Here is a 24,162-nt window from a genome sequence, read left to right on the forward strand (position 1 = left end):
CATTTTTTGATTCTCCTCAGTCAGTGATTCCTCTTCCTCTCTGGCACAAATAGTAGACACTTGGTACACATTAATGTTTATTTTTTTTGTCTTGTATTCATGGCATTTTGTTTTCATATCTTTATCACTGGTCTATAAGTGTTCCAAAGAAGACATTCCTTGAAATGTTTTACCTTTGTTAACTTTGTTACCCGAGTGCCCATCTTATAACACATGTTGTGAAAATGTTTACAATATTGAATGATTCTAAGTAGAGAGAGACCTCTGGTTGTAAGATGTTCCTGTTATCCCTGGGAAGCAGTAGAGAAGCCCAAAGTTTAGAAATTGGTACCTAAATGACTGACTCTTGGTCTGTGTGATATGCTAATCCTGCTCTGATGAGGGAGACAGAGCTAAGAGTTATGACCTATGTTAGGATAAAAAAAATTAGGATAGTACTGCCACTTATTGAGTACCTACTATGTGTCAAGTACTTTATTTATTGGGATTTTTACATTTAATTTCTCACAGTGAGATACCATTATCCCCATTTTATACATGAGGAGACTGAGGCACAAAGAGGTGTGATAACTTGCCTTTGGTCCTCAGAGCGAAGATCAGAAGCCATTCCTGTCATACTTCAAAGCCTATGCTCCTTCCATTCCAACAGAGCAATATGTGCCAAGCTGTGTTTTAGATGTTTCACCCATGAGTCATGTTTTTTCATATTTTCCAGGTGAGAGAATGGAAGGTTACAGATACTGTGCCATTTGCCCAGGGTCACACAGCTAAGACGTAGTGAAACTAAGATTAGGGCTTGGTCTATTGGACTTGAGTCCAAGCTCTTTTTTTTTATAATATTTTATTGTGTTTTTGGCGAAACTTTACATAGCAAATTAGGTTCCTATTTAACAATTTCTGCATACATTGTTCGGTGACGTTGGTTATATTTTTCACAATGTGTCAACATTCTTATTATTTCTGTTCTGATAGTTCTGTTTCCAGAAATCTAGTTTCCCTGCCCCCTTAACTTTTCATTTTTGCTTTTGAGTAAACGTTGACTCTTTGGTCTCATAAAGATGATTTTTTAAAGGAGCACAACATTCATGGGTGATATTCTTTATTTTATGAGCCAATCTGTTCAGCTGAAAGGTGACCTCTGGGAGTAGTTTTGGTTCTAAGTTTAAGGGCATCTAAGGGTGATAGTCTTGAGGGGTCCTCTCATCTCGACTGGTCCAGTAAGTCCGGACTTTTTAAGAATATGAGTTCTGTTCTACGTTTTTCTCCCTTTCTGTCAGGATCCATCTGTTGTGTCCTTGATCAGAGCAGCTGGTAGTGGTAGCTGGGCACCATCTAGTTCTGGTATCGGGGTAGATGAGGCTGTGGTTCATATAGACTATTAGTCCTGTAGACTAGTTTCTTCTCTGAGTCTTTTGTTTCCTTCTTTCTCTTTTGCTCCAGATAAGTAGAGACCTGTAGTTGGCTGCTTGCAAGCTTTTAAGACCCTAGACAATACTCACCAAACTAGGATGTAGAACATGAACTTTATTATGCCAGTTGACCGAATTGTCCCACAACACTATGATCCTAAGCCTTCAAACCCAGTAAACCAGTCCCATGAGGTATTCGCTTATGTCTAAGAAGTGTCTGTAACTGTGCTCCCTGTACACTTTATTATATATATGAATACATACACGTGTACATATACATGTATATACATATGCATATAGCTGTGTACACCTGTGCATGCATGTATTATATACCCACATATGCCTACCTATACATGTATATGCATATGTACGTATATATGTAACCACACTTACAATTTTTGGTTGTTGCAAAATTCTGTATGTCATTACATTTACCAAAAACATCCTTTATTCTTGTGTACTTCTTAGTGACATCATTTACCTTGGTCAAGTTGTGCACCCTTCACCCGTATTTACTGTTACCTTTTCCATCACCAAAAGTAACAAATAACAAGTGTCTAGTATCCAGAGAATGATTCCCCCTCCCTTCTCCACCCATCCCTGGTAAACACCAATGAAAGTTGGTGTCTGGATATATACCTATTCTTGTCTTTTTATAAGAGTAAGATCATACAATATTTGTCCTTCTGTGATTGACTTATTTCACTCAGCATAATGTTCCCCAGATTCATCCATGTTACAATGTTTTTAGAACTCATAATTATTCTTTGTGGCTGCATAGTATTCCCTTGTATGTATGTACCACATTTTGCTTAGCTATTCATCCATTGATGGGCACTTAGGTTGTTTCCACCTTTTTGCTACTGTAAATAGGGCTGCAGTGAGCATAGGTGTGCATATGTCTGTTCATGTCTCTTCTATTAGATCTCTAGGGTATATATCTAGGAGTGAGAGAGCCCAAGCTTTTTTTTTTTTTAATTTGTTGTTGAGAATATACACAGTAAAATGTGCACCAGTTCAGCAGTTTCTACATGTACAGTTCAGTGACATTGATTATTCCTTGAGTTGTGCAACCGTTCTCACCCTTCTTTTCCGAGTTGTTCCTCCTCCATTAACATAAACTCACCACCCCCTAAGGTTCCTATCTAATATTTTGAGTTGCTGTTGTCACTTTAATCCCGTCTAAAAAAAAAAACCCACTGCTGTTAAATCGATTCCGACTCATAACGACCCTATAGGACAGAGTAGAACTGCCCCATGGAGTTTCCAAGGAGTGCCTGGCAGATTTGAACTGCCAACCTCTCCACTACGCCACCAGGGTTTCCTAATCCCGTAATCCTGTATAGATAGTTCTTAAAAGAGCATAATGCTCAAGGCAGACATTTTTTTACTAGTTAAGCTAAACTATTGCTTCATTTTAAGAAGACTTTAGGGGGTATTCTTGGTTTAAGGTTTAAAAATTATCTCAGGGCAATAGTTTCAGGGGCTCATCTAGCTCCCATGGCTCCAGAAAGCCTGGAGTCTATGAGAATTTGAAGTTCTCTTCTGCATTTTCTCCCTTTTGATGAGGATTCTTCTATGGAATCTTTGATCAAAATCTTCATCATCCAGTTCTTCTGGTCTCGTGGCAAAGGTCTCATTAGCCACACATTCCATATCCTCCTATTCCTGACTCTCCTTCCTCTGTTGCTCCAGGCAAATAGAGACCAATTGTGCCTTGGACAGCCACTTGCAAACTTTTAAGACCCCAGTTGGTACACAAGGAACTAGGAGGTAGAGCAGAAGCACTAGACATGTTATTAGGCCAGTTAACTGGTATGTCTGGTGAAACCATGACCCTAAATCTCCAAACTAAGGAAGCAAATCCCATGAGGTTTTTGGTTGTACATAAGTTTTAGACTCAACAGTTACTTTTTGTTGTTATCGTTGTAAATATATCTACCACAATTCAGCTTTTTACAGGTATACAACTTATTGACAGTAGTTACGATAACTGTGCAACCCTACCCTTAATCAATGTGATTTTTTTCATCACCATTAGTCCCCCTTTTCCCCTTTTCTTTCGTCCCAGTAACTACTAATAAACTTTGGTCTCTGTACATTGTCTTGTCTTGTTTTTTTATGTAAGCGAGGTCATACAATATTTGTTCTTTTGTCCTTATTTCACTTAGCATAATGTCTTTAAGCTCCATCCATACTGTAGCGTGTATCAAGCAAGACTTCATTTCGTCTGCTGGCTGAGTAGTATTCCATATTTGTGATGGCCATTTAGGTTGTTTCTACCTTTTGGCTATTGCTAATAGTGGTGCAGAGAACACTGGTGTACAAGTCTCTTTTTGACTTCCTGCTTTCAAGTCTTGGGAGAGCCCAAGCGGTTAATCACTGTCCTGTATTGTTCCCATGGAAAGACCTGGGGTTCCATTTTTATGGCTGATTACAAAGGTGTTAGGAGCCCTGTTAGCACAGTGGTTAAGTGATCAGCTGCTAACCAAAAAGTTGGCCGTTTGAACCACCAGCTGTTCCGTGGGAGGATGATGAAGCAGTCTGCTTCCATATAGGTTATGGACTTGGAAACCCTATGGGGCAGTTCTGCTCTGTCCTGTAGGGTCATTTTTAGTTAGAATCAGTTTGACGGCAGTGGGTTTGGTTTGGTTATAAAGACGTTGGAAATCACGTCCTCAGTTTAAATCATGTTTGGGGAGTGTCATGAGGTAGAATTTGCAAATGTTAAATGGGCCCCTCCCCCATCTAAACTTTTTTTTAAACGTGAGTTTTTTTTTTCTTATTATAATACAAAGAAAGTAAAGACTAACTCCACTTCTGAAAAGATAAAAAACAAAACCAACTAACCAAATCTGTTGCCGTTGAGTCGACTCCAACTCACGGCAATGCCATGTGACAGAGTAGACCTGTGCTCCGTAGGGTTTTCTTGACTGTAATGCTAACCCAAAGGTTTCTGGTTCTGGTTCGAACCCACCCAGTGACTGTATGGGAGAAAGGCCTGCTCATCTGCTTCTGTAAAGATTATAACTAAGAAAACCCTATGGGACAGTTCAACTCTGTCACATGGGTCACTATGAGGCTCAGTTGACTTGATGGCACCCAACGACTACAGTCTTTACAGAAATAGATTGCCAGGCCTTTCTTCTGCAGCAGCACTGGGTGGGTTTGAACTGATAGCCAGTCTTAATGTTAAAAAATGCTATTTATTGGAGGCAGGGCCCAGATGGTGGTGTAGTCAGCCACTTCCTGTGGTGCCTCTTACAACAAAGACTCCAAAAAACAAGTATATTGATAATAATGTGACAATCCAGGAGCCCTGAACATCAAAGGCAAAGCTGAGGAATTGGACTGAGCAGCAGGGGAAGGGAGGGATGATTCAGAAGCAGCGAGGAGTTGCCAGACCTGACCCAGCAGGAACCGGCACCTGAAGGCAGGATCCGCTGGCATGCACAGTGAGGCAAGCAGTGGCATTCTGGGTGCGTTTTCCACATTGGGAGAGACCGAGCATTGGAGAGTCTGCTCAACCCTCCAGAACCAGTGAAAAGTGGCACTCAGTCGTTAAAAGATAAGTACATGCATCTAATCTTCCGCACAGACCCAAGAAACACCCCTTTGGGAAAAACCTCTCTCCTGTTTACCTGCCCCCTCCCTGCTCTGTACTGGATCCCAGGCCGGCTTCAGAGACTGCCGCATCCCCTGGGCCAGAAGTAGGACCCATCACGCACCCTGAGCCGTTCTCCCAGCATTGGAGAGGGAACAAATTAACAAACAGGAAGAAATAATCTGCCAGCTCCCCTAAGCTGGGAGCTCAGGGCAGGCACAGCTCCTTTGCCTAGGCACAGGCATAAGGGGTCCACAGACTTTGAATGTCTTTTACCCCTGCATAGACCTGTATGGGCCAATTACAACAGCATAGGCCCTCATTAGCACAGTACAACAGGGTATATACCTGAAGCCTAACTTCACTGTACCAGCTGTATGGTGAAGTGGCAGGTTCATGACATTTGACACGGCTCTGCCCATTAAGCAGGGGCCTCACCTACCCACATCAGGGGCCTGAAGACTGATGGCTCCACCCATGCCACCTAGCTACCGTGACAGGGGTCCAAGAATAAGTGGGGCGTCCCAGTCCTTACAGCCAGCAGCATTGGGTGCCCACAGTCCGGCTGCAAAACCTACCCACCTACATGCTCTAGGGAACAGGGACACGCTTTCCTCCCAGACTCTCAGGGGCAGCTGTCAGCCCTCTGCCTTGCTCAGCACGTGACCCCCTGCTGCAGCCAGATAGCTATGCCTACACCAAACACCCTCGGCCGTCTAGGACTGTAGATGAGAGCCTGCACCACATGTGGTGACTGACTACCTGGACACCTGAGCTGAGCCATATAATAAAAGTAAATGGACTCCTGGGCTCACATACCTAGTAACAGATCTAACCATCTGGTAACAGGACCTGAGGGCTTCAAAGGCAAAAAAAATCAAACTAGCTCACACGAGCAGCCTATCTGAGCATATCAAAACAACAAGAAACTAGGACACAGTAAACAAACATAAAATAAGTAACTATAATAACTTATTGATGGCTCAGAGACAGCAGTCACTAGCAAATCACATAAAGAGGCAGACCATGATGGCTTCAGCAGGCTCCCAAAAGAAAGAATCAAGAAATCTTCTGGATGAAGAGAATTTCTTGGAATTACCAGAGGTAGAATACAAAAGATTAGTGTACAAAACCCTTCAGGAGATCAGATAAAACTCAAAACAAGGCAAGGAACACACAGATAAAGCAATAGAGGAATTTAAGAAGATTAGAGAAGAGCATAATGACAAATTTAACAGGTTGTAAGAATCTGTAGAGGGACAGCAAACAAATCCAGAAGATTAACAATAAAATTTCAGAATTACACAAGTCAATAGAAAGTCATAGGAGCAGAATTAGCAAGACTGAAGATAAAGCACTTGACACCAAGTTATTTGAGGAAAAATCAGATTAAAAAAATGAAGAAACCTAAGAATTACGTGGAACTCTATCAAGAGGAATAACCTACAAGTGCTTGGAGTACCAGAACATGGAGGGATAACAGAAAATATGGAGAGAATTGTTGAAGATTCCTTGGCAGAAAACTTCCCTGATATTCTCATCGAACCACACACAAGGTAGATCCCAAAAGAAAGTCACCAAGACATTCAAACTTTCCAAAACCAAAGATAAAAAGAGAATTTTAAGGACAGCTAGGGATAAACAAGAAGTCATCTACAAAGGAAAGTCAATAAGACTAAGCTCGGACTACTCAGTAGAAACCATGCAGGCAAGAAGGCAGTGGGATGACATACATAAAGCCTTGAAGGAAAAAAATTGCCAACCAGGAATTATATATCTAGCAAAACTGCTCTCGAATATAACGTTGAAATTAGGGCATTTCCAGATAAACGAAGTTTAGGGAATTTGCAAAAACCAAACCAAAATTAAATACTAAAGGGAGTCCTCTGGTTAGAAAATGAATAGCATCAGATAACAACCCAAGACTAGTACACGGGACAGAGCAACCAGTTATTAACTCAGATGGGAAAATCACAAAAGTAAATCTAAGCTAAAACACTGAAAATAGGAAAAGAGAGATATCAATATGTAAAAGATGACAACATTAAAACAAGAGGGACTAAAAAATTGCATGGATCTTTCATATGGAGAGGAAGTCAAGGCAATATAAAGAAAGAAAAGATTGGTTTAAACTTAGAAAAAGAGGGGTAAATATTAAGGTAACCACGAAGGAAACTAACAATCTTACACATCAGAATAAAAAGCAAGAAAAACATGAAGACTAAGCAAATACAAAGTCAACAACAATGAAAAAGATGAAAATACCTAAAGAAAAATGACTCAGCACAGAAAATGAAGTGGAGCAAAGAAACTATCAACAACAACAAAAAACATCAAAACGGCAGCACTAAACTCATACCTATCAGTAATGATGCTGAATGTAAATGGACTAAATGCACCAAGAAAGACAGAGTGGCAGAGTGGATTAAAAAACAATCCATCTATACGCTACCTAGAAGAGATACACCATACACTCAAAAACTCAGACAATTTAAAACTCAAAGGATGGAAATAAATGTATCAAACAACAATCAAAAAAGAGCAGTAGTGGCAATATTAATCTCTGACAAAATAGACTTTTAAGTAAAATCCACCACAAAGGATAAGGAAGGACACTATATCATGATTAAAGGGTCAGTACACCAGGAGGACATAACCATAATGAATACTTATGCACCCAATGGCAAGGCTCCAAAATACATAAGCATCAACAGCACTGAAAAGTGAGACAGCTCCACAATGATAGTAAGAGACTTCAACACACCACTTTTGGTGAAGGACAGAACATTCAGAAAGAAGCTCAGTAAAGACATGGCAGACCTAAATGCCGCAGTCAACCGACTTGACTTTGTAGGCATATACAGAACACCCAACAGCAGCCAAGTATACTTTTTTTTCCAACACACATGGAATGTTCTCTAGAATACACCACACATTAGGCCATAAAGCAAGCCTTAACATACTCCAAAACATCAAAATATTACAAAGCATCTTTTCTGGTCATAAACCCATAAAAGTGGAAATCAGTAACAGAAAAAGCACAGAAAAAAAAAATCAAACACATGAAAACTGAACAATACCTTGCTCAAAAATGACTGGGTTATAGAAGAAATTAAGGACAGAATAAAGAAGTTCACAGATTGAAGAATGAAAACACATCCTACCAGAACCTTTGGGACACAGCGAAAACAGTGCTCAGAGGTCAATTTATAGCAACAAGTGCATACATCCAAAGAGAAGAAAGGACCAAAATCAAAACATTAACCCTACAACTCAAACAAATAGAGAGCAGCGAAAGAAACCCTCAGGCACCAGAGAAAGCAAATAATAAAAATTAGAGCAGAATTAAATGAAATAGAGAATAGAAAAACAATTGAAGCAGTTAACAAGACCAAAAGCTTGTTCTTTGAAAAGATCAATGAAATCGATAAACCATTGGCCAGACTGACAAAAGAAAAACAGGAGAGGAAGCAAATAACCTGAATGAAAAATCAGATGTGTGATATCACAACAGACCCAACTGAAATTAAAAGAATCGTAATAGAATGCTATGAAAAATTGTACACTAGCAAATTTGAAAACCTACAGGAAATGGACAAATTTCTAGAAACACACTACCTACCTAAACTAACACAAACAGGTAGAACAACTAAATAAGCCCATAACAAAAGAAGAGATTGAAAAGGTAATTAAAAAACGTAACAAAAAAATGCCCTGGCCCTGATGGTTTCACTGGAGAATTCTACCAAACTTTCAGAGAAGCGTTAACACCACTACTACTAAAGGTATTTCAGAGCATAGAAAAGGATGGAGTACTCCCAAACTCATTCTATGAAGCCAGCATAACCGTGATACCAAAACCAGGTAAAGACACCACAAGAAAAGAAAATGACAGACCAGTATCCCTCATGAACATAGATGCAAGAATCATCAACAAAATTCTAGTTGATAGAATTCAAAAACATATCAAAAAAAATCACCATGACCAGGTGGGAATCACACTAGGTATGCAAAGATGGTTCAACATTAGAAAAACAATCAGTGTAATCCATCACATAATAAAAGACAAGAACCACATGATCTTATTAATTGATGCAGAAAAGGCATTTGACAAAGTCCAACACCCATTCATGAAACAAACTCTGAGCAAAATAGGAATAGAAGGAAAATCCCTCAACATAATAAATGGCATACAAAGCCAACAGCCAACATCATCCTAATGGAGAGAGTCTGAAAGCATTACCCGTTGAGAACAGAACCAGACAAGGATGCCCTTTATCACCACTCTTATTCCTAGCTAGAAAAAGAAAGAAAGGGCATCCAAATTGGTAAGGAAGAAGTGAAAGTATCTCTATTTGCAGATGACATGATCTGTACACAGAAAACCCTAAAGAATCCACAAGAAAACTACTGGAACTAATAGGAGAGTTAAGCAAAGTATCAGGATACAATATAAACATACAAAAATCAGTTGGATTCCTCTACACCAACAAAAAACGTTGAAGAGGAAATCACCAAATCAATGCCGTTTACAATAGTCCCCAAGAAGATAAAGTAGTTAGGAATAAATCTAACCAGAGATGTAAAAGACCTATACAAAGGAAACTACAAGACACTACTGCAGGAAACCAAAAGAGACCTACAGAAGTGGAAAAACATACCTTGCTCATGGATGGGAAGACTCAACCTTGTGAAAATGTCACTTCTACCCGAAGTGATCTACAGAGACAATGCAATTCCCATCCAAATTCCAATGGCATTTTTTAATGAGATAGAGAAATAAATCACCAACTTTATATGGAAAGGGAAGAGGCCCCAGATAAGTAAAGCATTACTGAAGAAGAACAAAGTGGGAGGCCTCACTCTACCTGATTTTAGAACCTATCGTACTGCCACGGTAGTCAAAACAACCTGGTACTGGTACAACAACAGATACATAAACCAGTGGAACAGAATTGAGAATCCAGACATAAAATCACCTACCTATGAGCAGCTGATATTTGACAAAGGTCCAAAGGCCACTAGATGGGGAAAAGACAGTCTAATAAATGGTGCGATGTAACTGGATATCCATCTGCAAAAAAATGAAGCGAGACCCATACCTCACACCATGCACAAAAACTAACTTAGAATGGATCAAAGACCTAAATATAAAATCTAAAATGATGAAGATCATGGAAGAAAAAATAGGGACAACGCTAGGAGCCCTAATACATGGCACAAACAGTATACAAACATTACTAACAATATGCAAATACCAGAAGAGAAACTAGATAACTGGGAGCTCCTAAAAATCAAACACTTAGGCTCATCCAAAGATTTCACCAAAAGAGGAAAAAAGATTACCTACAGACTGGGAAAAAGTTTTTGACTACGACAAATCTGATCAGCACCTGATCTCTAAAATCTACATGATACTACAAAAACTCAACAACAAAAAGACAACCCAGTTAAAAAATGGGGAAAGGATATGAACAGGCACTTCACCAAAGATATTCAGGCAGCTAACAGATACATGAAGAAATGCTTAGGATCATTAGCCATTAGAGAAATGCAAATCAGAACTCCAGTGAAATACCATCTCATCCCAACAATCCAAAAACCACAAATTAATAAATGTTGGAGAGGTTGTGGAGAGACTGGAACACTTATGCACTGCTGGTGGGAATGTAAAATGGTACAACCACTTTGGAAATCCATTTGGTGCTTCCTTAAGTAGCTAGAAATAGAAATAAATAAATCAGGAATTTCACTACTTGGAGTATATCCTAGAGAAATAAGAGCACTCACAGAAATAGATATATGCACACCCATGCTGATTGCACCACTGTTCACCATAGCAAAAAGATGGAAACATCTTAGGCGCCCATCAAAAGATGAATGGATAAGCAAATTATGGTATATTCACACTATGGAATACTATGCAGCAATAAAGAACAATGAATCCGTGAACCATCTTATAACATGGAGGAATCTGGAAGGCATTATGCTGAGTGAAATTAGTTACAAAAGACAAATATTGTAGGAGGCCACCATTGGAACTCAAGAAAAGGTTTAAACATAGAAGAAAACTTTCTTTGATGGTTACGCAGGTGGGGAGGGAGGGAGAGGGGTATTCACTAACTAAACAGTAGTCAAGAATTATCTTAGCAATAGGGAAGGACTACACACAATACAGGGGAACTCAGCACATCTGGACTAAAGCAAAAGCTAAGAAGTTTCCTAAATACAACCAAACACTTCGAGTGACAGAGTAGCAGGGGCGGGGGTTGGGAGGCCATGGTTTCAAGGGACGTCTAGGTGAATTGACATAACAATGTTTATTGAGAAAATGTTCTGCATCCCACTTTGGTAAGTGGCATCTGGGGTGTTAAAAGCTAGCAAGAGGCCATCTAAGATGCATCAATTGGTCCCAGCCCACCTGGAGCAAAGGAAAATGAAGAACACCAAAGACACGAGGAAAATATGAGCCCAAGAGACAGAAAGGGCCACATAAACCAGAGGTTCCATCAGCCTGAGACCAGAAGAGCTATATGTTACCTGGCTACCACCAATGAGTGCCCTGACAGGGAACACAACAGAGAGTCCTTGATACAGCAAGAGAAAAGTGGGATGCAGAACTCAAATTCTAGTAAAAAGACCAGACTTAATGGTCTGATTGAGACTGGAGGGACCCTGGAAGACATGGCTCCTGGACTGTCTGTTAGCCCAAAACTATAACCATTCCAGAAGACAAAGATTAGATTGAACCGTAAGACATAAAATAATACTCGTGAGGAGTGTCTTAGCTCGAGTAGATTCATGAGAGTACATGGGGAACTCCTGTCTGGAGGTGAGATGAGAAGGCAGAAAGGGACAGGAGCTGGTTCAATGAACAGGGGAAATCCGGGGAGGAAAGGAATAGTGTGCTGTCTTATTATAGGGAGAGCAACTAGGGTCACATAACAATGTGTGTATATATTTTTGGATGGGAAACTAACTTGAACTGTAAACTTCCACTTAAAGCACAATTAAAAAAGCAAAAAAAAAAACCCTCATTTATTTATGTGAGTAGCTAATATATGCATATGGTATAAAAATTTTCAAATCCCAGAGGATATACAGTAAAAGCAGTGACTCCCTCCCCCTGTCAGGGAAACTTTAGCTATCTAGTTTCCTTCCTGGAAACAACCAATGTCATACTGTTTATGTTCTTGAATGTTTTCTTAGGTCTCTTCTTCTCCCCAAGTTTTTATAATGAATAATTTTCAAACGTGTCTGTTTCTCTTAATCATTAGAATGTAAATTGCAGACGTAATGACATTCCATCTTTCATCTCCTAAAATCATAATTTTCCTGTATTACCCCTATATCATTTTCACACTTAAGAAAATTAATTTGCTCATTTCCTTGATTATCTAATTTATAGTCAGGGTTCCCTAATTGTTCCCCAAAATATCTTTTTATTTTGTACCCAGGATTCAGTCAATGTTCGTGCACCGCGTTTGGTTTTGCCTCAGTAATCTCTTGTGTTCTGGAATGGTTCCCTCAACCTTTTTTTTTTTTTTAAGACATTGTCTTGTAGAACATCTCACATTCTGTGCTTGTCTGAGTGTTTCCTCATGGTGTTATTTATCATGTTCCTCTATCTGCTGTACTTACTGGCAACTGAAACATAGGTCTGCAGCTGTGTTTAGATTCGTGTTAAACATTTTTGGCAAGATACTTCATAGATGATGCTCTGTATGTCATATCATACCGCATCGCAATATGCCTTTTTTTAAGAAACATGGTTGAGATCAAACTGTATATCGAATTTTGTATCTTGCTTGTTTCACCTATTGTAGGCATTTTCCCATGTCATTAAAGGTTGTAGAGCAACCTAGTCTGTGAATATACCATTACTTTAGACAGGCTTCTGGTTTCTGGCTACTGTATGTAATAACCACAAGGAAACTTTGTTTTTTTGTTTGTTGCAACATTAATTATGTTCATCATATTGTTCAACCATTACCACTGTCTGTTCCCAAATTTCTTTACCACCCTTAACTGGTGATTTTTCCTCCTTTTCCCCTCCTATTCACCAAGGGGACTTTTGGTCCAAGTCCTTGACCCAGGGCTTTGGTTGGGCCCAGTTTTTATGGGGGAAAAGGAATATTCTCGCTTCCCATCAGTCTGAGCACTGAGTGATTGGAGACATTCCAGCTCCTCTCAGTGTTTCCTTTCCTCCTTTCCTCTCACCTTCTTTTCTTCCTGACTTACCCTCCTCTGCTTTTTTCCCTCCTCCCTTAGGTAAGTCAAATCTCATGGATGCCATCAGCTTTGTGCTGGGTGAAAAGACCAGCAACCTGCGGGTAAAGACCCTGCGGGACCTGATCCATGGAGCTCCTGTAGGCAAGCCAGCTGCTAATCGGGCTTTTGTCAGCATGGTATACTCTGAGGAAGGTGCTGAGGACCGCACCTTTGCCCGCGTCATTGTTGGTGGGTGAGGCTAGTCAGGGAGGTGGCTGGACTAGTTGCCCGGGGTAGGAGGGAGGCCTGACCCTCAGCTGGCTGCTCATGCATTGTTTTGCAGGGGGTTCTTCTGAGTACAAGATCAACAACAAAGTAGTCCAGCTCCATGAGTACAGTGAGGAATTAGAGAAGTTGGGCATTCTCATCAAAGCTCGTAACTTCCTCGTCTTCCAGGTGGGCATTTTTAAAAATATATTTTGTTGTTTTTGTTGAGAATATACATGCAAAACATACACACCAGTTCAAGTGTCTACATGTACATTTCACTGACATCGATTGCATTCTTCAATTCGTGCAACCATTCTCGCCCTCCTTTTCTGAGTTGTTCCTCCCATTAACATAAATTCATTGCCCTCTAAGGTTCCAATCTAATCTTTCGAGTTGCTATTGTCAATTTGATCCCATATACTGTAGATAGACCTTAAAAGAGCATAATGTTCAAGGCAGACATTCTTTGCTAGTTAAGCTAAACTATTGTTTTTAAGAAGACTTCAGGGAATATTTTTGGTTTAAGCTTTAATTTTTTTTTTATTGTTTTTAAGAAGACTTCAGGGAATATTTTTGGTTTAAGGTTTAAATATTAGGGCAATAGTTTGGGGGCCAGGTGGGCATTTTTAACAATTATTGGATATCTGCTTTTTGCCCGCCCCTGTTCTGCCCCCACTGGGTCTGTTCCATCTCAGGCTTTATCATTTCTCCCTTGAACTAATCTACCAGCTTCCTCACTGGGCTTCCTGACTCCAGGCTGGCCCCTTCAAGTTCATGCCCTAGGTTAGGTTCATCTTATGAAGACACAAATCTGTCTGTCCCTTTTTTCCTTAAAGCATTTCAATGATTCTTCATTGTCTTATGATGATGGTTCTCAAACTGTGGTCTCCAGACCAGCAGCATCAGCGTCACCTGAGAACATGTTAGAAATGCACGTTCTTAGGTTCCATCCTAGACCTACAGACTCATAGACTTTGAAATGGGGCACAGCAATTTGTGGCTTTTTTTTTAAATAATATTTTATGGTGTTTTTGGTGAAGGTTTACACAGCAGTTTCGGTTCCCGTTCAATAATTTCTACAAAAATTGTTCAGTAACATTGGTTATATTCTTAATGCTGAACATTCTCATTATTTTCATTCTGGTTGTTCTGCTTCCATTATATCTAATTTCCCTGCCCCCTTGCATTCTCATCTTTGTTTTAAAGTATTTGGTCTCATATAGGTGATTTTTTAAAGGAGCACAGCAATTTGTGTTTTACCAAGCTCTCCAAGTTATTATGCTGCATGCTGAAGTTTGAGAAGTATTGCTTAGAATAAAATCCAAACTCCCAAGCCTGTCATTCAGGAAACACCATTATTTGGTTCTTGCCAACCTCATGAGCCTCATCTGCCAAAATTCTCCAACCCTATACTCCAGCCTGATTAAACCAGTTATGGCTCCTCGAATTTACCTGCTTTCTTTGGCCTCCAGGCCTTTGCATATTGTTTCCTCTACATGGAATAACCTTTTCTCTCTTATGGATTTGGTTAGTTCATCCACATCTTCCAAAATTCATCTTAGACATTACCTTTAGGAAGCCTTCCCAGACTGATCTGTACCCTCTATCTACAAGCTTCACTTAGTCCCTTTTTCTGTACTGCCCCATAAGGTTTCCAAGGAGTGGCTGGTGGATTTGAACTACTGACCTTTTGGTTAGCAGCCAAGCTCTTAACCACTGTGCCACCAAGGATGGGTGTGTGGGTGTGTGTGTGTACACACACACATACATAAATACATATACATAACAGACTGTGTACATAACATAATGTGTTGTTTTTGTTTCTTTTTTGCTCCCTGTGCTCTTCAAAAGGCAGGGAGCGTGTCCTCAAAGCCTAGTGTGAAATGTGGCACTCAGTGGGGAGGTCAGCAAACTTTTTATGAGTGAATGAGTGGGGGTGGGTAGGGGAACTGGAATGGCTACAGTCTTAAGTGAGGAATGTGTTTTGATCTTTACTAGGGTGCTGTGGAATCTATTGCCATGAAGAACCCCAAAGAGAGGACAGCTCTGTTTGAAGAGATCAGTCGCTCTGGGGAGCTGGCCCAAGAGTATGACAAGCGAAAGAAGGAAATGGTGAAGGCCGAAGAGGATACTCAGTTTAATTACCATCGCAAGAAAAACATTGCAGCTGAACGCAAGGAGGCTAAGCAGGAGAAGGAGGAGGTAGGTGGCCAGGCAACCTCTTGGCTCTGATGGGCCAGGATGGAACCAATGGCTTACTGATGCACCCCTGTCCCTATTTGCACAGGCTGACCGCTACCAGCGCCTGAAGGATGAGGTGGTACGAGCTCAGGTACAGCTGCAGCTCTTTAAGCTTTACCACAATGAAGTGGAAATTGAGAAACTCAACAAGGAATTGGCCTCTAAGAACAAGGAAATCGAGAAGGACAAGAAACGTATGGACAAGGTAGAGGATGAGCTGAAGGAGAAGAAGAAGGAGCTGGGCAAAATGATGCGGGAGCAGCAGCAGATTGAGAAGGAGATCAAGTAAGAGACAGGCCTGGGTCTGTGATTTGGGAGAAACCAAGAGGCTATGCTGTTCTTTAGGGCTCCTCTGAGTCTTGAGTCCAGTGCACATACTAGTTTCTCTGTCTTCTGCTTGACTTGCTTTGGCCAGACCAGGCACAGTTCTTAGCATGCATTTTTGTCAAATAGAATATTTAAGTACCCAGACTCTAGGTATCATAGGTACTCAGGAGAACTTGAAAGAGGTGGTGGCCTTGCCAAATAAGAGCCAGAGATATATGGGAGGCCCAGCCACTGGAGTGACCAGGAAGGCCTTTCTGGAAGAGGAAAACTAGAGCTAAAAGTTTAAAGGACAGGGATTTGAAAAGGTTAGATCAGACAGGGATGACTAAGTGAACACAGGGTATTGGGAGTTGTTAATAAGGGGCCTGGCCTGGCAAGGGTTGAGGTGGGGGATAGTAGCTTTACCTTGTGGAGTGGCAAGAATGCCAGACTGAAGCTATAGGCTCCAGGAGGTAGTCAGACTGCCCCTTCGTGAGCATCCGTGGGAGACCAGACCCTTGTTCTTTTAGGCAATTCTATGAGGCTGGCTGGAGAGTAAAAAATACTTGAGTAAATACCCTGGGTGCCCTCCCTTCTACCAAAGTGCTGACTGGTTTTCTCTTCTGGCAAAAGGGAAAAGGACTCAGAGTTGAACCAGAAGCGGCCTCAGTACATCAAAGCCAAGGAGAATACCTCTCACAAAATCAAGAAGCTGGAAGCAGCCAAAAAGTCCCTGCAGAATGCTCAGAAGCACTACAAGAAGCGTAAAGGTGACATGGATGAGCTGGAGAAGGAGATGCTGTCGGTAGAGAAAGCCCGACAGGAGTTTGAGGAACGGATGGAAGAGGAGAGCCAGAGTCAGGGCAGAGACTTGACCCTGGAGGAGAACCAGGTAAGCCCTTAGAAGAGTTAGGGGGAGGAGATTGCTGGGCTGACATGGACTGAATTGGTCATCCCTGTCTTCCTTCCCTGTCCCTAACAGGTGAAGAAGTACCACCGGTTGAAAGAAGAAGCCAGCAAGAGAGCAGCTACCCTGGCCCAGGAGCTGGAGAAGTTCAATCGAGACCAGAAAGCTGACCAGGACCGGCTAGATCTGGAAGAGCGAAAGAAAGTTGAGACAGAGGTGGGCATGAGTTACAAAATTAGGGATAATGTTGCAGAAAAAAGGATTTCTCAGTGATAGGAGTAACAATAATAATAATAACTAACATGTATCAAGCACTTACTGTGTGCCAGGTACTATTCTTTATATGTATTCACTCATTTAATTCCTCATTTATGACTACCTTCATGGGGTGGGACACTGTTATCCCCATTTTCCAAATGAGGAATTTACGACACAGAGGTAAAGTAATTTACCCAAGATCACAAAATTATTAAGTGGCAGAATCAGGATACGAACCTGGGCAGTTTAGCTCTAGAGTCCATGCTTTTATCAAGTATACTTTACTTACTGCCTCCCTAATGTCAATAATAGTAAGAGTAATTATAATATGAAGTTGTTATAGTGCCTCAAGAACCTGCAATGTTCCAGACAGTCTGCTAAGCACATCTTTTAAATATTTAAGAGAATGTGAAGTATCTATGGAAGACCTGGTGGCGTAGTGGTTGAGAGCTACGGCTGCTAACCCAAAGGTTGGCAGTTCAAATCTACCAGGCACTCCTTGGAAACTCTGGGGCAGTTCTACTCTGTCCTGTAGGGTTGCTATGAGTCGGAATCAACTCGATGGGAACAGGGAGTATCTATTCATATTATAGCTATACTGTAATAAGCACATAATGTGCACCTATGAAGTAAAGATTACCCACATATTTCAGGTGAGAAAACAAAGGTGCAGAAGTCCTGTAAAGCTTTCTTTGCCTTGGTTTGAGCCTCCATGGTTGGCAAGGAAGATAGATAGCCTGGGCTGGATAGAATACTTGTGAGAGGTTCTGGATCCCTATGAGGCCCCCATCATTTAGCAGCTCTAAACTGAACACCATCTGTGAAGGATTGTCCTGGATTGTTGGGCCCTTGGATGAGGGAGCATGTAGTGAGCTATGGTCTTGGAGTTAACTTGCTCATCAGCCTCTGGCAATGGAGTATATTTCTCTCTTTCTCAGGCAAAGATCAAGCAAAAGCTGCGGGAGATTGAAGAGAATCAGAAGCGGATTGAGAAACTGGAGGAATACATTACCACTAGCAAGTATGTGGCTCTGCCACCTTCCCTTCTCCTTTACTTCCAAGCTTATTCTTGTGACCCTGCCTGTTCTGCCCCTTCCCAGGCAGTCCCCCTAGAGTCCCTCTCAGCCAGGAATATTTTCTGACCAGCCAGTGTAACCTGTTCCCTCTGTTTGTAGGCAGTCTCTAGAGGAGCAAAAGAAGCTAGAGGGGGAGCTGACAGAGGAGGTGGAAATGGCCAAGCGGCGTATTGACGAGATCAATAAGGAGCTTAACCAGGTGATGGAGCAGCTGGGGGATGCCCGCATCGACCGCCAGGAGAGCAGCCGCCAACAGCGAAAGGCAGAGATCATGGAAAGTATCAAGCGCCTTTACCCTGGCTCTGTGGTAAGAGTGGAAAGGGAACTCATTTCCTGAGCACCTACTCTTACACTGACTATCATATAATTTTCCCAGCATCCCTGTGAGGGCAGAGTTGCTAACCCCTTTTTTATAGCTGAGGAAATTGAGACTGAGAGAGATTAAATTACTTAACCCAAAGCAGCACAGTTTATAAATGGAAGAGCTGTATTGCAAACCCAACTTGTTCAGATTCTGAAGCTTATGTTCTTTTCATCACAAAAGTTGTGTCTTCCTAAGGGCTTGTCTTGCTGTGTCTCTGCCTCTGTAGGAGGTGGAGAAGTGGAGAAGACTTTGGAAAGGGGAGGGCCTGCAAGGCCAGGATTATTCTCCCAGGAAGTTAGGTTTGAGGCCTTCATATTTAGAAAGTTCTGTGCATGCAGTCTTCTATTGAGCTCCGTTGGCATGTACCAGCCAGCCCGTTGCTTTTTTTTTTTTTTTTTTTTTGAAGCGGCTTAAGCAACAAGCATTTATTATCTCACACAGTTTCTGAGGGTCCAAAATCTGGGACTGACTTAGCTGTTTGGTTCTGGCTCAGAGTTTCTAATGAAGTTGCAGTCATCTCAAAGTTTGACTGGGGCTAGAGGATTATTTATTTCATTTAATTTAATAATAGTACATATTATTTCATTTAGTCCTTTTAGCAGTCCTATGAGGAAGTTATTATTTGTGTAGCCAGCCTTCAAGATGGCCCCGAACAATCCCCGCCTCCTGGTACCTATGCCCTTGTGTAGTGCCTTCCCACTCTGTTGCCATAATCCTGTGCCTGGGTTCAACTCAGCTTGGTTCCACAGTGAAATGGTAAAAGAGATTTATTTTGCTAAGCTCTTGTGATAATTTGAGGTAATATATATAAGATACCTAGTATAGTGCCTGAGTGGCAGTGGTCTGTGAAATGGTAAAAGTTAGGTTTAGAAAGATGATTTTGGATTCAGTCATGAGTCTGCAGTTGTTCCTTTGGAACCAGAGCAGGCTTCTCACCAATTGCATGAACTATATTCCTGGTACAGATTCTAGCCTGTGCCCCTTTCTGAGCTGGGAGTTGGAATTTCTGAACCAGTTCCTGAAAGCCTCATGCCTCAGTTTTCCCTTCCTACTTTACTCAGTACGGCCGCCTCATTGACCTCTGCCAGCCAACACAAAAGAAGTATCAGATTGCTGTAACCAAGGTTTTGGGCAAGAACATGGATGCCATTATTGTGGACTCTGAGAAGACAGGCCGGGACTGTATTCAGTATATCAAGGAGCAGCGTGGAGAGCCTGAGACCTTTTTGCCTCTTGACTACCTGGAGGTAAGGTTTGTGAGAAGGGGGTCAGGGCAGTGTGAGGGGGCCCTTCCTCCCAGCCTTCCGTGTTCTTCCACTTACCAAGCTTCTTTTCACAGGTAAAGCCTACAGATGAGAAACTCCGGGAGCTCAAGGGGGCCAAGCTAGTGATTGATGTGATTCGCTATGAGCCACCTCACATCAAAAAGGCCCTGCAGTATGCTTGTGGCAATGCCCTTGTCTGTGACAATGTGGAGGATGCCCGCCGCATTGCCTTTGGAGGCCACCAGCGCCATAAGGTATGGATTCCCTTGCCTAGATTGGAGCTAGACAGGCTCAGCACTGGAGGTTCCTCTACTCAGCTTCAACCCCTCTTCTTCTCTTCTCCCTATTGTGTGTAGACAGTGGCATTGGATGGGACCCTGTTCCAGAAGTCAGGAGTAATCTCTGGTGGGGCCAGCGACCTGAAGGCCAAGGCACGACGCTGGGATGAGAAAGCAGTAGACAAGCTGAAAGAGAAGAAGGAGCGATTGACAGAGGAACTGAAAGTAAACCACAAGCAGTGCTGTCCCTAGGAGTAGGCGGCGGGGGGCGGGTCCCAAAACCCAGACTGGCTGTCTTCTTACCACAGTTCTTCTTTCTTATCCCCTTCAGGAACAGATGAAAGCAAAGCGGAAAGAGGCAGAGCTGCGTCAGGTGCAGTCTCAGGCCCATGGACTGCAGATGCGGCTCAAGTATTCACAGAGTGACCTAGAACAGACCAAGACACGACATTTAGCCCTGAATCTGCAGGTGTGGTCTGGCTTCCATCCCTGTCCTCCAAAGGCCATCCTCACATTCCTAGCCTAGGTTTCTCTAGGGGTGGAGAACTTGTCCCACTTCCTCCTCTCCTCCCAGCAAGTAAAGTGCTTAGACTGGTTCCTGTCGCGTAGTAAGTGTTTAGTAAATATTAGGTGCTATTTTTTTTTATTAGCATAACTCATTCATTCAACAAATAATTGAGCTTCCTCATTGAGCATTTCAATCCCTGTAGGTGAGGGTACTGTTCTAGGTATTGGGGATATTGGCAATGAACAAAACAGACAAAAATCCCAGCCCTCATGGAGTGTATATTCAAGTGGAGAGAAGTTAAAATAAGTAAATGATACAGTATATAAGAAGGTAGTAAGTGTTTTGGAGAAAAATAAACCAGGAAAGGGGAATAGGGGAGGGCATTGTTAGAGTTGGTACAAACATTATCAACTGTCCACTCGTCTAATACAGGTCCATAATCCCTTATCCAAAATTGAAAGTTCAGAAAGCTCGGAAAACAAAAGGGTTTTTGTGGTGTGTGTGTGTGTAAATTGGTGACAAAAACCTGATCTGAATAGATGTGAGGCCATTTATAGTCTTAAACCGCTTAATGTGAATAGTGAGACATTTACCTGCAGAAATAGTAATGCGTTTGATTATGGGGTACTTTCCCAGACCACCCTGGAGGTGTTACGTAATCTGTAGTACATATATTGTTTTACCTTTTGCTGAAATCTGATAAAGCCTGAATTCCAAGACGTATCTGGCCCCAGGCATTACAGATAAGGAATTGTGGACCTGTGCTCAGCTCTTCAACAGGATCTGGCCAAAATGGAGGCCAGGAAGGAAGTCATATGTTGTTCAATTGAGAAATGATGGGTAATTTGACTAGAGCAATGGAGCTGAGTTCTGATTCTGTCAGCGTATGGAGAGCTACTCCTTCCTAACCATGGGACCAGCGTAGTCAGTGTAGCTCTTTTCCTCCAAGGAGCCTGGTCTCTTTCTCTCTCAACTTCATTTCCTGTAGGAAAAGTCCAAGCTGGAGAGTGAACTAGCCAACTTTGGGCCTCGCATCAATGATATCAAAAGAATCATTCAGAGCCGAGAGCGGGAAATGAAAGACTTGAAGGAGAAGATGAACCAGGTTGGTAGCAGGGTGAGCCATGATAGCATGTATATCAGAGCAGGATTGGGACTGCAAGCAGGACTCTAAAAAAGCCTCCGCCCTCCCTGGCTTCTCGTCTCAGGTAGAAGATGAGGTATTTGAAGAGTTTTGTCGGGAGATTGGTGTGCGCAACATTCGGGAGTTTGAGGAAGAGAAGGTGAAGAGGCAGAATGAAATCGCCAAGAAGCGGTAGGTGGAAGTGTGAGTAGAAGGGGAGACTAGAATGCCCTTGAACACCTAGCCTGACATCCTTGGAAAGTCAGATGCCATCATAAGGAAGGGACCAGCTCTTAGAACTATGGAAGTTTATTGGAGGTAGGCCTTAAATAACAGGGAGATAAGGGAGGTAGTATGGCATAGTATAGTGGTTAAGAGTGCCAGTGTTAGACTTGGTTTTCTGGGTTAAAATCCCACCTCCACAATTCATTAACTGTGTGATTTTGGGCAGTGACTTGACCTCTTAAGCCTCAGTTTTCTTATCTGTAAAATGGGATAATAATGGTACTTGTCACATGGCATTGTTGGGAGGAGCAGATAAAATCCTTCCAGAGTACTTAGAATAATACTTAGCACATATTAAGAACAATGAATATTAGCTGTTATTGTTATTATTCTGATGGATGATATAAGGGGGGAGGAAAGAAGTTCTAGGTTGGAAGAATAGCAAGAACAAAGCAACAGTTTCTCCTTTCTTCCCAACTTTAGTTTATTCATTCATTCAACAAACCTTTCTTGAATACCTACCTTGTGCCAAATTGTTCCTTGCTAGGTATTCAAGGGGCTGGGAAAGGTAGAGATAAGACAGAGATGAACACGACACATTCCCTGCTTTGAAGGAGGTCACTCCCTGGACCCTGTGCCTTAGGCAACAGTTCATCTAGCCCTTCACCCATACAATAAAGATTCATTGCTCTTCTGCCCCCTAAGCCAGGCTCAAGGGATATGGAATTGAATCAGAGACTCCTTGTCTTCAGGAGTAGTCGGGGAGACAAACAAGTAGATCAACAATTTCAGAACAGTCTGATCGGTGCTGTAATTGAGGTAGATTCAAAATACAGAGGAAATTTTCAAGGAACTGCAAATCAACAGGAGGAAAAAAAGCCCAAGATGCCCAATAGAAAAATGGGCAGAGGATATGAATTGGCAGTTCATGGAAAGAGAAGCTCGAATGGCTAACAACAATATGAAGAGGTGTTTGGTCTTATTTATAAGAATAAAAAATGCAAATCAGAACAATGAGAATACCGTTTTATACTTATCAGATTGGCAAAAGTATAAGAGGTGAATAATAATGAGTATTGTTGTCATGGGTAGCCAGGAACTCTTATGTACTACTATTGGTGAGAATGTAAACTGGTACAGATGTTTTCAAAAACAACCTAGCAGTATTTGGTGAAAATAAGTTTAAATATGTGCTGTGACTTAGTAACCCACTCCTAGGTATGTATTCTAGAGAGAGTCTTGCCACAGGGTCACAAAGAGACCCATGGGCATAATTTGTGGTAGTGGGAAAGTTGGTGGTGATGTAGGTGGCCATCACTGAGGGAAATTATAAGTTAAATGTGATGAATATACAGAGTATAGAATTGTGTGTAGCAGTTCAAAGTAAGAACTAGATTTATAGGCAGTAACATGGATAAATTATAAATCTGGTGTGTTGGCTTAAAAAGTAAGAAAGAGTGAAATTTATAACACCATCCATTTGTGTAAATTTAAAAACAAAGTGACGTAAGGATATGCATTTTTAAGGGTATATACGTTTATATACATATATACATTTATATACATATATAAATTTAAAAACAGTGACGTAAGGATGTGCATTTTAAGGATATATACATTTATATACATATATAAATTTAAAAACAAAGTGACATAAGGATATGCATTTTTAAGGATATATACATATGTATATAAGTATGTGTCACTTTAGGGTACATGCTTACAGTAGAGAAGGTAATGGGAGTAGGAATTTAGGAATTGAAACAAAGGGACAAGGAAGGGTCTTGCATAGGCAGTGATCATAAGGGTATTACAAACTGTGAGATATGATTAACTCATCTTCGAACTGGAAGTCCAAAAAGGGAGGAACCCAATAATGGGCAGTAGAAACTAAATTCTCAGCCTGCTCAAAATAGTCAGGGAAGGTTTTACAGAACAAGGGTGATGAACTGGAGACCAAAAGAGTGAGTAGGATTTAGCCAGCCAGGCAGCAGACAGAAGGGATTTCCAGGCAATGAAAACAGCATGCGTGAAGGTGTGAGATAATATGCTTTTTCTGGAAGCTAAGTAGTTTTGAATGTCTGGAGCATAAAAAGGGGCCAGGAGAAAGGCGGGAG

General features: G+C 41.5%; 1 protein-coding gene across 2 annotated transcripts in view; it reads left to right on the plus strand.

Annotated features, from left to right (window-relative positions):
- Positions 1–24,162, plus strand: part of SMC1A (structural maintenance of chromosomes 1A) — a 47,720-nt gene that overhangs the window by 1,844 nt on the left and 21,714 nt on the right. Inside the window, exons 2-15 of one of the 2 annotated variants that reach the window (XM_049872583.1) lie at positions 13,285–13,473; positions 13,568–13,680; positions 15,493–15,696; positions 15,782–16,020; positions 16,675–16,933; positions 17,024–17,164; positions 18,145–18,227; positions 18,382–18,589; positions 19,708–19,893; positions 19,986–20,165; positions 20,268–20,414; positions 20,521–20,658; positions 21,686–21,802; positions 21,906–22,012. In XM_049872583.1, the coding sequence (XP_049728540.1) occupies positions 13,285–13,473; positions 13,568–13,680; positions 15,493–15,696; positions 15,782–16,020; positions 16,675–16,933; positions 17,024–17,164; positions 18,145–18,227; positions 18,382–18,589; positions 19,708–19,893; positions 19,986–20,165; positions 20,268–20,414; positions 20,521–20,658; positions 21,686–21,802; positions 21,906–22,012 (2,311 nt within the window). The remainder of the gene's footprint in view (positions 1–13,284; positions 13,474–13,567; positions 13,681–15,492; positions 15,697–15,781; positions 16,021–16,674; positions 16,934–17,023; positions 17,165–18,144; positions 18,228–18,381; positions 18,590–19,707; positions 19,894–19,985; positions 20,166–20,267; positions 20,415–20,520; positions 20,659–21,685; positions 21,803–21,905; positions 22,013–24,162) is intronic. The other variant, XM_049872585.1, reaches the window with a different exon arrangement.

Source organism: Elephas maximus, chromosome X (assembly GCF_024166365.1).
Source record: "Elephas maximus indicus isolate mEleMax1 chromosome X, mEleMax1 primary haplotype, whole genome shotgun sequence".
Classification (NCBI taxonomy): domain Eukaryota; kingdom Metazoa; phylum Chordata; class Mammalia; order Proboscidea; family Elephantidae; genus Elephas; species Elephas maximus.